Source organism: Mastigoproctus giganteus, chromosome 4 (genome assembly GCF_048544385.1).
Source record: "Mastigoproctus giganteus isolate SK-2022 chromosome 4, ASM4854438v1, whole genome shotgun sequence".
NCBI classification, from domain to species: domain Eukaryota; kingdom Metazoa; phylum Arthropoda; class Arachnida; order Uropygi; family Thelyphonidae; genus Mastigoproctus; species Mastigoproctus giganteus.
In genome coordinates this window covers 124,091,363-124,108,215 of record NC_143578.1, presented here as the reverse complement: position 1 = coordinate 124,108,215, position 16,853 = coordinate 124,091,363, and the positions used below count along the sequence as shown (strand labels likewise).

At 39.5% G+C, this 16,853-nt stretch overlaps 1 protein-coding gene across 5 annotated transcripts in view; it reads left to right on the top strand.

Moving 5' to 3' along the window:
* The window catches only part of LOC150087042 (catenin delta-2-like), an 863,363-nt gene that overhangs the window by 827,594 nt on the left and 18,916 nt on the right, over nucleotides 1-16,853 (top strand). The window contains exon 21 of one of the 5 annotated variants that reach the window (XM_090372914.1): nucleotides 6,365-6,408. The exons of the other annotated variants lie outside the window; for them this stretch is intronic. Within the exon in view, the coding sequence (XP_090229040.1) occupies nucleotides 6,365-6,385 (21 nt within the window). The 3' untranslated portion in view covers nucleotides 6,386-6,408. The remainder of the gene's footprint in view (nucleotides 1-6,364; nucleotides 6,409-16,853) is intronic. 5 annotated transcript variants of the gene reach the window in all.

The window sequence follows — 16,853 nt, the reverse complement described above, 5'->3', positions numbered from 1 at the left end:
GATAGTAGTAACACCACAGAAATTCAGGTTTGTCTTAATGCTGGTAATAGATGCTATTTTTCCCTGCGAAACACTTCACTCAAAGCTGCTCTCTTGAAGAACAAAATTAGTATTATATGAAACAGTAATATGAGATGTTGTGACCTATGCTAGTGAAACATGGGTAATTAATAAGAAGGACGAAAAGTCTTTAAATCTGCGGGAAAGGAAGATATAAAGGAAAATCTTTGGCCCAGTGAAAGTTGGAGAACAGTGGAAAATAAAAGCAAACTAAGAACTGAAGGTACTGTTTCGAAAACCTGATATAAGAGTGATAAAGAGCTCAAGACTCAGATGAGCAGGCCACATGATGCGAATGGAGGAAAACAGCTGGCCAATGAAAGCAATAGAAGGACAACTGGAAAGAGGAAGATTGAGAAGGAGATGGGTGGATGACATAGAGAATGATCCACAATAGCTGAAGGTGAGACGATGGAGAACAATGGCCAGGAAAAGAGACAGCTGGAGAAAAGTCACTGAGGAGACCAAGGTTCTACAAGCAATCTTGGTCTCATTGTAGAACCTTGATGCCATGGAGTAAGTAATAAGAATTGAATTTATTGGGATGGGGAAATAAAAATAAATTTGAAATGTGAGAGATTACTTATTACAAGTAAATAGAGGTCTGTACCGAAGAGATGCAGATGCATAGATGAGATGCAGATTTTCTTCCAAGTAACTTACCCATAATTTAAAAAAAAAAAAAAGGGTGTGGTTTATTTTTACCCTGGCACGACTACCACTAGGTCAATGGAGTTTACAGTAAATCAATCAAGACAAATATTTATTGTATTTAGCAGTCACGGGCTTGAACCCTGGTCAACTCAAAAAGCGTGTTCTATTGCACTCTCGCTACTGACCACTCGGCTATGTCTGCCCTTATTAACAAGATATAAGAACATATAGTACTTAGTACTGTGCATGGGTTGGAGATTGAGAAGACAAAAGAAGATATTTGTTGATATTAGACTTGAACTTCTGTAGACTGTTATTTTTCAGGAAATACATATGAAGGAAGGTTGTTCCAGAAAAGGGCAGCTGAATGAATAAACAAGGATGATGAAAAGTTAGTTCTGTGAGTTTGAAGTTGGACAAGTAAATGGATGTTGGCTGGTGGCGGCATGTGTTCAGACTGTTTCGAAAGAGAGAGCGGGAATTATAGAAGCCAATTCAGAAGAACAGTGCCCATGGAAGTATCTATAGAAAAGGCATGCAGCAGAAACAGTACATCTATGAGACAGTGAATGGAGAGAGACTGTTAGAGAGGAGTCATTAATTAACCTAACTGCCCTCTTCTGGATGGAATCTAGAAGCCTGAGAGAGGTTTTGGGGGGCACCATCCCAGATGCGGGAACAATATTCCATGCTAGGGTGGATTTGCGATTTGTACAGGGTGAACAGCTGTTTGGAAGAAAAGTAATGCCGAGAGCGAAAGAGAAAACCAAGTTTTTTTGATGCAGAGGAAGCAATATTTGTAATGTGCTTGTGCCAAGAGAGAGATTAGAAGTCAGATATATCCCCAAAGAGATATATCATTTTGCTTAGAAATCGGAGTGTCACCAAAGATAAGCAAAGGAGCAGAAGAATCCTTATATCATTTTGCTTAGAAATCGGAGTGTCACCAAAGATAAGCAAAGGAGCAGAAGAATCCTTATATCATTTTGCTTAGAAATCGGAGTGTCACCAAAGATAAGCAAAGGAGCAGAAGAATCCTTATATCATTTTGCTTAGAAATCGGAGTGTCACCAAAGATAAGCAAAGGAGCAGAAGAATCCTTTTTGCAAGACATAAGACAAGACTGAGTTTTAGAAGGATTGAAATCGACTAAGTTGTCTTTGCCCCACTGGAGAATTACCTGGAGATCGACATTTAAGAAAATGGTAGTGAATATTCGAGAAGTTGAAGCTGATTGACCAGGGCAAGGTTTCTCAAATGAAAAGTGAAATGCAATGTGCTATCATCGGCAAAACTATGGATAGGATTTCCAGTCAATGGAAGAAGGTCATTGATATACAAGAGGAAAAGAGTGGGGGAAAGAACTGAACCTTGGGGGACACCGGCATTAGTGGAGAAGTTAGAAGACAGAGAGCCATCTACCATCACCCTCAGTGAGCGATCAGAGAGAAAACTGGATAACCAATTACTAAAAACAGTTGGCAAACCATAAGATGGAAGCTTGTTTAGAAGACCTTTTTGCCAAACATGATCAAAAGCTTTTGAGATGTCAAGAGCAACTACTTGTGTTTCACCGAACTTTTCCATTGAATTAGTCCATAAATGGGTAACATAAGCCAGAATATCACCAGTGGATCGACACTGATGGAATCCATACTAGCGATTGTTGATCACACGGAAGGTTTCTAGGTAGTTTAAGAGTTGGCAGTTAATTGATTTCTCCATTACTTTAGAAAGAGTAGAAGTAATTGCAATGGGACGATAATTGGATGGGAGGGATTTGTCACTCTTTTTAGGAACTGACCGGATATGAGCAAATCTCCAAGCAGAAGGTTGTTGATGTTGTTATTTGGTTTTCAGGAGCATTAGCAACTAAGGCCATATTGCTCCGGGGATATGCGGTGGTCATTCCCTGACCTTTCTACATTCTCCATATTTGGTGGTCATGGGCTCGAACCCCGTTCTAATCAAGAAGCGTGTACTACGCACTACTGCTCCTGCTCACCTAGTTGCGGAGGTGCCCAAGCAGAAGGAAAACACCTTTGAAATAAGAAAGTCAAAAATCTGGCAAAGAACAGGGGTAAGTTCAGGAGCACAGATTTTGAGAACAAGTGGAGAAATACCATCAGGACCTGGCACTTTCTTAGCATCAAAATTCGTCAACATCTTTCTTACATCCTTTTGACGGAAGACCGCAGGATGCATTGAATGGAGTATGTTGGGAATGGTGGGAGGTGTTTTACCAAGATCATTAATACATGAGTTGGAAGAAAAATGGGATGCTAGCAAGTCAGCTTTATCCTAGGCTGAAGTGACAACAGAACCATCTGGTTTTGACAGAGATAGGCAGAAGTTGCAGCCAATAGCTTTGGCAAGAGACCAGAATGCTTCGCTACCATTAGGGCAAGAAGCAAGTTTTCTAATCTTAGCTTGTTCAAAATCTAGTTTGGACTGATTAATAACTGCTTTACAATTGTTGCAAACTTTTGTGTAGGCAGAAAATGAAACTGAAGAATTGGAAACAAGCCAGTTAGATATGCAACGTCCTTCTTTTGAACAGCTTTAGCACATTTATTGGAAAACCAAGGTTCAGATAAAGGACGAGATTTTAAAGTGGAGTGTGGAATAAAGGATTCCATTCCTACAAGAATAATTTCACTGACATGATCTGAGCAAACATTGACATCAGAAGTTTTGAAACAGTAATCCGACCAAGGAAAAGAAGAAAAGAAATCTCGCAGGTCATCCCATTTTGCATTCTTTTAATGCCACACAATATGAGGTTGGGAATAGCCATGAGATAAAGGCTCCATTGGAGTAGAGACAATCACCAAGCTGTGATCTGAGGTGCCTAAAGGACCACTCACTTCGACCGTGTACTTAGAAGGGTTGTTTATGAGAAAAAGATCAAGCATGTTGGCTGTATGGTTAGGATTGTCTGGTATTCTTCTAGGTAAATGAACAATCTGTGTAAGGCATTAGAACAATCTGTGCAAAAGCCTCAGCATCTCGATCAACATGTGTCGGTGTGACTAGAAAATGGAAGCCAGCTGGAGTTGTGAACGTTAAAATCACCTCACTGTTAGGAAAGTTGGATTGGAGAAAGTCAAGTTGCAAAGAGAGGAAGCAAGAGAGCTGCAGTGATTAGTGCAGTTGGGAGAATGGTAGAAACAATAGATAAATTTGACACAGTGAAGTAGAGATTTTAAGCCAGAGAAAATCGAAAAGAGGAGATTACCAAGTTTCTGACGGAAAAATCGGAACAGACATATGCACAAGTACCACCTTTGAGGTGAAAGGAATCATACAGCGAATAATTTTGGCAACTAAGATGAGCAGTAGCCGAATCAACTAATAACCGAGATTCTGTCAGAAAAAGTACATGTGGTTTGGCAGACTGCAAGAGGAAACAGACATCCCTGAGATTAGAATTAAGACCATGTATATTTGTGAAATGAACTAGGAAGTGTTTGGGACGTTTAGCTCTTTTCGCAGATAAGCTTACTCTATTAGTTTGACAATTCATTGTGTATTCAATAGTAAGGAATACACACTACTCGGACTCTCTCCAGTCACTATCTGGCAGAGTAGAGGTTGCAAGATTATACACTAGCTGATCTGGAAGCCTCCTAAAGAGTTACCAATAGCTTCGGTCCGGTGTACTAACTAGTGGCCGGCCTGCGAACAATATTTTAGAGCTGTGCTCTTGAAATATAAGAAAGATTGGATCTCGCCATGATGTTCATCATAACCTCAAAAGTCATCAGTCATAGTGCATGATGGAAGAGATGGGGGAGGGTTGACCAGAACTTAGTTCTGGAGACTAAACATGGGTTCCACCACTTCAAGCCTCCATAAGCAAAGTGGTAGTATTGCACCGGTTGATGAGAGTCATCTATCACCTAGTATTTCCTGGTAACACAGAGGGGTGGCATTCCTCCATGTGTTTTGGGCACCACACCTCAACCCCTGCTGACGTTGGTTCAGACTTTAGTGGTCACCCACAGTGTGCATGGAGGTTATACCAAGGTTTACTAACAGTCCCACCATTGTGAAGGTGCAAGCAGAGGATTTGGCTGTCAGACTGTCCAGACTTCTCTGAAATTGGGTCCACTTAACTTGAATGTCACCAAATATCAGTTCCATCAGCATTTTAGACTCCCAGGTATCAAGTACAGCTTGTCTAGCATATCTGAGAGAATGTCTGTGACAACCTCAAGGACTGATAGATGATAGATACTATCATCTGATAGTATCATCAGACTGATACTATCATACTATCATCAGACTGATACTATCATCAGACTGATAGATGATAGATAGGACTGATAGATACTCATGAAATAAAGCCAGTTTTAAATTAATGAGAAATGGCATTGATTTTTGCCATCCACTAGAGTCGTAAAAGAGTTACAATATGGGAACATATCTCATCCCACTGGTAGGATATACTTATTTCACTAGCCTAAAAGCTTTAAACTAAATTTTAAATAAATTTGAATTTCTTAATACAATATTTATTCTGCTTTACTCTCAAAAATATTCAGACACCAGTATTTTTAAAAAAATGGATATTTGTTCAGGAAATTAATATTTGATCTCCCCTTTTGCTGTATGACAACTATGATCAATCTGGGAATACTTTTGACCAATTATTTAATAGACAGTGGATAATTGTTTCCCTCATCCTTCAAAACAGTAAGTAGCATGTGAGAGGATCATGTTGATCATCTTCTGATTCAATATTCCATAAGATTTAGCTCAGAACTTTGCAAAATAGTGATCGTCACAATAACAGTGAGGCAAAAAAACACTTACTTATAAAAACTGGCTTTCTGGTTCTGTGGCTTTATTTCCAAAGATTTTGGTAAAGATGAGGTAATATGAAATTGTTCATATTACTATAAGACATGGTTATGATCATTCTAGGTACCACAACTGACTTCAGAGTCCAAAAAAGCAGTAGCTTCACACAGTGACATCACCCCTGAATTTTCTTGTGCATTCTGGAATATTGCATTCCAGTAAACAGCATTCTTCAGCACTACATCCAGTTCTAACTTGAACAGTATGTAGCATGGATATGTTGCTCCTGTGGATATTGTTACTACTATGCTATTCCTGTTTATTTGTGGACTTGCAACCTCATTGATTGCAAACTGGATTATTGTCAGGATGAATATGACTGCACTCTGTAAATATTCTTGGTTTAATAGGTTGCTTGATCTGTTATTATCCCTCTTTGTTTTTTTTTTTTTTTTTTTCTCTCCCACATTTCTAAATGCTACTTACAAGTGAGTTTGGAAGGTTCATATGATTTGCAGTAGTACACAACAAAAGTTTAATAATGCAACTGATTATTAGACCTCTTTGAAGCTCTATAATGTTGCCCAGACTGAGTACTTCCCTTGACGTTTCTATGGCTGTTCCACTATATATATAGCCAGTCAGCTCCAATTCACTATTTTTGAGAGGGGTGTCTGGATACTTTTGAGAATATGGTATATATTGACACACAACTCTGACATCTCATCTTTCATTAGATTTAAACAGATTGTGAAAGTTTCATTATATATTTAATTGTGCTACTGATTAAGTAAAATAATCTCAGTATTTTGTTTCTAATTTTCATTTGTCTATCTGCATATAGCCACCTCCACATGGATTCTAAAGTATGGTGCATTCACTCCTTGGGTGGGTGTTGATCCTGCTTAGTCTTACTTTTTAATTTAAAAAAAGCATGCATTTTTTCTCTCCTATGTCACTATCCTGTGTTCCTTTTGCTTGTGTTTGTGTCATTTGAAATGGATTTCAAAAGGCATTGTTTAAAAAAAAAATACTTCTCTGAATTGCATGTTTCATAATTAAATATTGATAATATTTATATAAAACAAAGATAGCAACAGAATGCACATTGGAGAAAGTACATATGTTGCCCTGTCCAAGAGGATAGTAAGTTTAAAAAAAAAAAAAAAAAAAAAAAAAAAAAACTTTTTTTTTTGATCCAAGCCTGAAGGTGGAATCGAACCCGGGACCTTTGGGTTGCCAGGCAGGCACTTTACCCACCCGGCTAGCCCGGTCGGCTAAAAAAAAAAAAAAAAACCATCTAAAATGGATATATTTTCTTAAGTGAATCTGTCTATTCAGGAAAGGCTTCCCCCCCACTTACACCTCTTAAGCTAAGTTTGCAGGAAAATGATTGGGGGTACAGATCTAGTGCTCATTCCTCACCTGCTGCTGGTGAGGACGTGATATTTGGTCTGAATCCCAGTCAAAGATATGATCTGTTAACTAGCTATATGGCTATTGAACAGATGAGAACAGGCTATCAGTATTGGACTTAGCCAACCAAATTGGATAAGTTATAGGCTAGTAATTTTATACTTGTAACAGCAGATGGCATTGTGATTTAATGATTGACAGGTGGTAGTGAGAGACAAATTGGCTGGCATGTGGCATAACAGACCATAAGATCTTGCATCATTGCATTGTTTGACATCACAGTCAGCACAAGACCCTGCAAGGCCCATTACAGATATTTTTCAGATGCATCTACCTTTCTCAATCTTGCTCCTTCAATGGGTATTTCTCACTTATTGACTTTATTGCTTACTGAACAATATGAAAGCATTACAATTTTTTTAGTACAAACAGTAATACAAACTGTTTATTATAACAAACTAATAATAATGACAAATTTTGAAATGGTCATTTACAATATACTGCATATGTTTGTATGTGTGTCAATTAGAGTATGCAAGGTACTTGAATTGGGTTGGAGTGTACCAGACACCATTCAGATTGATTTAACTTTTAATTTGCTTTCCAGTGCAGCTGCACCTGTTAGTTGTAGGGTGTTGGTAAAACTTGTTACAAGCTTTGTTTATTTTCCTGTTCAGCAAGTGTGAATTTCTGTTTCTATCAAGGATTATTTGGTTATAGTTTCCTGTTTCTGGTGAGATGTGGAGGTGAGGAATAAATAGTAGAATAAAAACAATGAAAATAGTGTCATTGTTCCCCTTGAATTGCTCTAACACTAAAATTGTACAATGCAATTCCAATATGACATACTTGGTTTTATTGCAATTTCGGATATATTCCAAGTGTAATCATACTGTCCCCCAATGATAGACCTAAAAAATATAGTTTGTGGTAAAACAGTTTCCCAAGTGAACCAGCTATTGCAGAGGTTTTCCAAGTGACATGATTGTCTTTGTAAGCAGTGGCGGATTTCCGCACAGGTGCACGCCTGGGGCCTCTTAAATCGAGGAGGCCTCAAATCTCAGGTCTCAAAAAAATAAAATTTTTCATTTTAAATTTTTACACTCATCTTTATTACCGTTACTGAATAAAACTATAATTTAATATGAGAAGTTAGTAAACTCTTATGCGAATATCCCTACATATTATATGAAATATCTATGCGAACTAAGTGAATCTGAAGTGTCTCTAATTGATAAATTTGCTAAAGCTAAAGCGAGAAAAGTTCCTATTTAGTTTAATTTTTATATTTATTTAAGTGCATAAAAATCGGGACGTTTTCAGGATAGCCAGTGCTACCTTTGTGTCAATGACAAAAACATAAATTGAAAAATTAAACTTATCATTGGCTATGCTGAAAAAATCCCCATTTTTATACACTCATTGACATTGGTACACCTACCATCTAATTAATACAATAACAAACACGATGTTATTTTATATTCAAATATATTTTTTATGTTTAATAAACACTGATAACTATGTTGTTTCAATGTATTTTTTTATTAATAAATCAATTTATGCACTTTTATAAAAAAAAAATCCACCTCGACCAGTAATGATGAATAAAAGAGTAAATATAGATCCAAATTTCAGTTATATAATCTAAAATTTTTGCTACCTCTTAAAAGTTGCAACTTGCAAGATACCTGTAGGTAGGGAAGGTCACAAATAAAATATAGTGCTACTATAGCCTGCATTCTACACGTGATCTGCATTCTACCGTGATACCATGCAATTTACAGGCAGGGACTGCTATGCAAGCCCATGTGCTCATGCTACGTACCTTCTGTTCTGCACGCCTGCCTGTAGGTTACAGTGGGACCATGAATTCATATCATATCGGTGCGGTGTACGATTTAACTATTTTATCGCTTTAGTTTGGAGATTTGTTGTTTTCGTGTATTAATGTTAGATTTGGGAGGGATGGTAGTTGTAATTTTTTCATTTAAACATTAGTTAAAATATGTATGAAAAAATTGCGCAACCAAAATGATTAAAACCGTAACACCAAATATAGAGCGCGTACTATAGTAAAAACGTTCGCGTAGAATGCACACTGTAGTGGTACCAAAAATATTTAGAGGGGGGGCCTCAAAATTGAATTGCGCCTGGGGCCTCTCAAGTGCTAAATCCGCCACTGTTTGTAAGGCTTTCTTTCCCTCTAGAGTTTGGGGTGTGAATGAAAATTGTATCTGTATTCGACTGTATTTTCTACATGTTCAACCATACTCTAACTGAACTCAATGACTCAAATGACTCATCTCATTCTATCAATCATCGGAAAATGGATCTAAATAATATAAGAGCTCGCATACATCTTATATTACACTTTTACAAGACCAGTGTCTGAATAAGCATTCACCATTTAAATTTCAGAAATGCATAGAAAGCCTGATTGTCCTCCTAAAATAATAAGGCACTTAAGATCTGTTGCCAATGTCTCATACCTTGAATTAGGCACCTGTACGTGGTAAGGGGAACCCCCCCCCCAGTGATTCTGCTGGTCCTCCAGATTAGCATTACTGGGATCCAATGCCCATAGCCTAGGTTCCAGGCTATCATCATAGGAATCTGGTGTGTTTGTCATGCGTTGTGACAGGCGGAAACTCGGAAAGGGGGGATCCTGGTGGTCAAGGGAGCCCAGCTTCAACACACCACTTTGGCCCCTGCTTCGACAAGATGGGTGGTCCTGGATGGCCCGGCTAGGATCAATCGGTTAGTGAGTTCACCTGCAAGGGTCAACCGTGTCAATGCCATGCTCCTACCCTCGTGGTCCGAGGGACAGGATTCAGGCTGGTGGCAGTGCGGGTATGGTGTCTGGGTAGCCCTGGCATCCCACTCCTGAGTGCATTTATTGCTTACTGCATAGTTGGTGCCCATTTCAGCTTCATGGTGGGTGGAGATCCTGCACACTGATATAATTAAAAAAAAAACACTATGAATCCTGATAAACTCATTTCTTCAGGGGCTGCAATGTAGTCCCTACCTACATTGCAGCCCCTGAAGGCATCCCACTCCTGAGTGCATTTATTGCTTACTGGATAGTTGTTGCCCATCTTTGGTTCATGGTGGGTAGAGATCCTGCACACTGAAATAATTAAAAAAAACACTATGAATCCTGATAAATTCATTTCTTCAGGGGCCGCAACGCAGGCCCTATCTGAAAAAACAGAAAATGCTAATGCAGCTAAGAGACTTTGAACTGAAGTGCCATCAGGGCCTACCCCAAGATTTCTAATTATTCATTCCAACACAGAGAACCCTATTGGGAAAATGTCACCTTTTTTATACAGAAGGGTTTAGAGGGGTTGGCAAGTTACCCTAAATCAGTTGAGGCTTCGTTCTGGAGACCTCTTAATTGAAACTAAAATGACAGGCACTTTGAGCAGCTACTCAGAGCTACATCTATCGGAGGAATGCTAATTTCCGTGACACCACATAGAAAACTCAATTAATCTAGAGGTGTCATTTCAGAGTAGGACCTTCTCAAAGTTACTGAGGAGGAAATCTGTTCTGAATTAAAACCACAGGGAGTGATTGCAGTTAAAAGAATATCTGCACATAGAGATGGGAAACTTGTTTGCACTAGAAACATCATTAGTCTTTTAACTTTGAATTCACTGATGTCTCCTAATGAGATCAAAGCAGATTATATCAAGTGTCCCGTACGTCCATATGTCCCAAACCCTTTACGGTGCTTCAAGTGCCAGGAATGTGGACACTCGCAATTAGTCTGCCGTGGATCCCTTGCATGTGCTTGATATGCTGCAAAGGACCACAAAACACTATCATGTTCAGCTACAAAAAAAACCTGTATTAACTGCCAACGTGAACACCCAGCCTACTTACAAGCATGCAGAGGTGGAAAGAAGAAAAAGAAATTCAACCCCTTAAAGCAGAGCTGAACATAGGGAAGCAAGAAAGACAATAAAACCTATAAATATAAACAAACCTGCAGATGGTAGCAGGGAGATGTTCTATTGGAACACAAACTGAAATGAACGTTCCTCCAAAAGTCATTCATTTACATAGCATGGTTCCTCTTAAGCTCACAAAAAACCTGCATATAAAGATTAATCAACCACCACTCCCATATCTGTACCTCCAAATGTTATTTCAGTAACAAAAGCAAGTGCCAGAGAAAAGAATAAAAAGCCTGAAGTATTGACTAAATTGCAAGCAAGAAAATATGGATGTCAAAGAGGGGAGGAGGTACAAGATGATCCAGTCTTTGAACTCTTTGTGGAGGAAGAAATGGACACAGGACTGCATCCATACTTCCCTAAAAAAGATAAATCCAAGACTGACAAAAGTAAGCCCTCAGCACCTTGAATGCTTCCTGATGGACCCACCAAGTAAAAATACTGGCTAAATTCCTACGATGGAATAGCCGTGGATTTTGGCGAAATACTGATGACATTTTTTTTTTTTTTTAATGAAAACCCCAAACACGAAAGGTATCAAAACCTATAGTACTTAGTACCATGCTTGGGTTGAGGGATGCCGGAAACTTTGCTCTAGAGACTAAACATGAAGGACCTCCTGCAAAAGCATGAGCCAGTTTGCTTCTGCTTGCAGGAAACATATTTGAAGACAAATGAAAACCTATGATCGTAATAATATTACGATCATACATAAGGACAGAATTGGGGATGTACCTGTATATGGGGGAATTGCAATAATTGTGGACAACCATTCCAACCTGTGACACTCTCCACTAACTTAGAAGCTGTAGCAATTTGCCCTTACGGTTCGGTTTTTATTAACAGTGTTCGATTTATTTGTCACCTGGCGCTGACATTTCCCAGAGAGAGACCTTGATGATCTCATTGTGCAGCTGCCTTCCCCTGTCCTAATTCTTGGGGATTTCAATGGATATAGCACCCTTTGGGGTAGTGCTAACATCAGTGGAAGAGCACGAGTTGTACAGCATATGCTCACGGACAATGATCTCTCTTTTCTGAATTGGAATTTGATATTCACTCCTGCTGGACCCCCGGCCAATCTGGGATCATGGGAAATGATTTGTCAGACTCCACAGCCAAATCAGTGACTTGTTATAATGCTGGTCTGTTTCGTATTACTTTCCTGTATTCTGTACAGGAAAGTAATATGAAACAGACAAGAATACTAGTCTCCCAATGCCAACACACTTGGCATGGGCAGGCTGAAAATAAGTTATATGACATTAAGCCTGTAATCGAACTTTGGCGGTCTAGTCTGCACGGGCACTTTTAATCATCTGAGAACCTTAAATACTCAGTCAGATTTTAACTGACAAAACTTGCATCATTCAGAAGAATATGCATCACTGGGTCCCCTTGTGCTACTTTGAATTCCTCTTAGGGAGTAATGGGTGAGTGGGACCTCCTATACTTTTCAGAAGAAACACTTCAATGTCCATACTTCCCCAGGAAATTGTTCTCAACATGCACACTTGTCTCTGATGAATGGGATCTCTCAGTGATTGTTTCTGGTCCTCAAGATTACCATCCCTGGGATCCAGTACATGTAGCCTAGGTTCCAAGCTACCACAATAGGAATCTGATGTGTTTGCTATGTGATCTATGGAGACCTGGAAAGGGGATCTGGTGGTTGAGGACCCCAGCTTTAATGCACGTGCATGCACACTACTTTGGCCCTGCTACAACAAGATGGCTAGTCCTGAGAATGCTAGGTTAACTCAGCAAGTAGGTTTGCCTGCGAGGGTCAACTGTGCTGAAGCCATGTTATGCTGTACCTTTGTGGTATGAGGAGTAGGTAGCCCTGGCATCTCACTCCTGAGTGCATATATTGCTTATAGGGTAGTGGGCCTACCTTTGGGCTCCTTGGTAGATGGGGAGCCTGAGCACTTAAACAACTAAATATTCTAATGAATTCCGATAATGTAATTTCTTCTGGGGCTTCAATATCCCCAGGGGCTCACATCTGGTGAGCATGGACTTAAAACATCCAGGGTCCTGAGCTGGATATCATCATTCTTCTCTTTCTTGGTGATTCCCTTCTACTTCTCTCTCCGAGGGTAACTTGGAAATTTATTTTAGCTAGTGCAGCATAAACCTCAGGCTTACTTGCATATGTGGCTAGTAATAATAAGAATAAGAACACAGTTGCTATAAGAAAGCCATGACCTTGAATCAGACCTTACCACTGCAAAGATATGAAAACAGAAGCAGCAAATTAGGCCTCCAGACCTGTATGCAGTACTCAAGATGTAGCCTGACCTTCACAAAATAGGATAATCACCTCCTTATTTCTTCTAGCAAAATTCCTGCATATCATTGATAAAACCCCATGAGCTGTCCTGGCAGCCTGTCTACACTACACAGAGAATTCCATATATGACTGCATTTTTGATATCTGATTGCATAAATACTCCCAGGTCCTTTTCATTTTTCGCTGTCTTGAGTGTAGCATTGCACAGGGCGCCTCCATAGCCAGGTGGGAAGGAGCAGCAGTGCGTAGCACATGCTTCTTGATTAGACCCGGGTTCGAGCCTGTCACCACCAAATGCGGAGTACGCGGAAAGGTCAGGAAATGACCACCGCATATTCCCGGAGTAATATGGCCTTAGTTGCTAATGCTCCTAAAAACCAAATAACAACATAACAACAGCATTGCACAGTTGGTACATTACTCAGGGATTACTGCTACCCATAGGCAGTACCTTGCATTTGTCAGCCGATCTGCCAAATTTTTCTTGGTAGCTTCCATAATAAATCTCTTGAATACATCCATAATGAATTCTTATCCAGCAGATTATCATTGTCTCTCTGGTTGATAGAACCAAGAAATACACTCCCCTCTTTTAAAATTGGAGCCCTTCCCTAGCCCTCGACCAGAGAAATCTCTTCAGACACTACCAATTTAAATCTCTTCAGACACTACCAATTTTATGACAATTTGTCCATTCTCCACTAATGGTTCCAGTACTATCAAATTCTGGATACTTGGTGAGAACCATGTCAAGCATATTAGATGCCAGATGCAAGAGGTTATCACAGCTAAACAAGTTATTACTTAGGTGGCTATAATGTTTTGTCTCATGAGTGTATCTGCAAACACCTCTTACCCTATAAACTTTCAGAGATACAAAGAGAAAATAGAAAAACAAAAGATAAATTTTGGACCAAAAAGAATTGAACAGTACAACCGCCCTTTCACAACGGATAACCTACACAGAGTACCGAACCAAATAAAACAAAGCACTACAGGACTTGATTCTGTGATAAAATTAAATGATAAATCATTGAATACAGTACTCTTATTATATGATTGAATCTACATAGAGAAAAAATATAGAAGAATAGTGGCATTGTGCATTAATACTAGCTTTTACTAAACCAGATATAAGCAAGATTATATAGCATCGGCAAAAAAAAAAACACACACACACAAGTCACCCATTGTTCCCTTCAAGAATTAGCATTTTAGCATTAGCATTAGTAGAGGCGTTTGATGCAAGAAAGCAAGCTTATGCAGCATCAGCCAAAAAAAAAAAAAAAAACCACTTCACCCCCCTTTGTTCGTTCGAAATACCTGTCCAGCTGATCCTTAAATTTATTTAGGCTCTCAACTTCCACGACAAGGGATGGAAGTCTGTTCCGCCAACCAAGTACCCGCTGGCTAAAGGCAAATTTCCGTACGCCTATCCTACATCTGTCTTTCCTCAATTTGAATTTGTGCCCTCTCAGGTGATTTTTCTGAGCAAGAGGAAGAATCCCATCAGCATTGAGCATGCTCAAACCATTCCAGGCTTTATACACCTCTATCAGATCACCTCGCCGGTGTCCAGTCTCCAGACAGTGTAATTTGCAAAACTTAAGCCTTTCTTCGTAAGAGCAACCCTTTGTTCCATTCACTAATCTTGTTGCCCTTCTCTGTACTCGTTCCAGCAGCTCTACATCCTTCTTGAAATGAGGCCTCCAGACCTGTATACAGTACTCAAGGTGTGGCCTGACCATTGCCTTATACAAGGGAATAATCACCTCCTATCCCTACTAGAAAAATTCCTGTATATCATTGACAAGACACCATGAGCTACTCTTGCAGCCTGTCTGCACTGCTCAGAAAACTTCATATCTGCCTGCACAATTACCCCCAGGTCCTTTTCATTTTCTACCACTGCCAGTGTAGTACCACAGAGTTGATATGTTGATCTGGGGTTGCTGTTTCCCATATATAGTACTTTACATTTGTCAATCTTAAACTTCATTTGCAACCTCTCAGCCCATCTGCTCAACCTTTCCAGATCCTGTTGCAGCAGCATAATGTCAATAGTGTCCTTGACAACCCTGCCAACCTTCATATCGTCTGCAAACTTGGACATTAAGCTTGATATACCATCATTAATATCATTTATAAATACAGAAAACAATAATGGACCCAATACTGAACCCTGAGGGACTCCACTAATAACATTACTTCAGGATGAGCAGTGTCCATTGATTACCACTCTCTGTCTTCTCCCCCTCAACCACCCCTTTATCCATAGCAGCAATTTGCCTCCAATGCCACACTGCTCCAATTTGTGTAGCAGTCTTCCATGTGCAACAGTATCAAAAGCCTTTCTAAGATCCAAGTATATAATATCAAAGTTATTCCCAGCATCCAGTTCTTTTGTGACTGCATCATAGTATCCAATCAGATTGGTCAGGCAAGACTTCCCCTTAACAAAACCATTCTGTGTCTGAGCTATAACTGAAGTCTTGTCTAGATGATCCTGCAGTGCTTCTTTAACCAGTGCCTCCATTAATTTTCCAGGAACAGAAGTTAAACTAATAGGTCTATAATTGCTTGTGTTGTCCTTTGATCCTCCTTTGTGAATTGGGGTCACATTTGCACATCTCCAGTCCATGGGTACTTCCCCTGAGTCCAAGGAAGCTCTCATAATTATGGCTAAGGGTTTGCTTACTTCCTTTGCTGCCTCCTTTAATATAACTGGATAGATCCCATCCACCCCAGGTGCCTTTCTTGTATTTATCTTCAACAATTTCTCCTCCACTTTACTCTCAGTTATTACAAGATTCTCATGCTTACTGCCAGAGTTGAATACACCTCTGGCATACCCCTCGTTGAATAACTCCTCATGTGTGAATGTCGATGCAAAATATTCATTCAGTTTGTTAGATACCTGAGCAGGATCATCAACAGCTGACCCATCAATATCAAGTGGACCAATCTGATTCATCCCCTTCCTTCTAGAGGTTTACATAAGTAAAGAACTCTTTGCTGTTTTTCTTTGCATCCCTTGCCAAAGATTTCTCGTAATCTGCCTTCACCTGCCTAACCTCCTTTGTAACTTGGTTACAGATCAACTTGTATCTATCATAGGCTTTTGTGTCACGTGTTAATTTGTATGTATCCCATGCATTTTTCTTCTCTACCATATGTCTCATTAGTTCATCTGACATCCACTTAGGCCTAAACCTTGAACAATATTTCTTAGTTGGTATGTAAAGCATAGTAGCTTCCAAGATAAGTTCTTTGAATGCTTCCCATTTTGAATTTGCTGTTGGTAACATCATCAGTTGGTCCCACTGTATAGAATTTAAATACTGTCTCAGTCCATCGTAGTCGCCTTTACGAAAGCAATAACCCTTCCCTTTACCCCTAATGGTAGTTACCTCTTTGAGTAAATCCCACTTCAGCACCCTGTGATCACTGCCACCTAGTGGTTCATTTACCTGCAGATTCTTAATGCATGAAGAATCATTACTGATAATCAAATCAAGAGTATTACTCCCTCTAGTTGCCTCCCGAACATGCTGATGTAGAAAACAATCATCCAATAAATCCACAAAAGCCTTGCTAGTGTGTGAGTGACCAGCCCCCAAATTCCAGTCAATATCTGGGAAATTAAAATCCCCCATTAT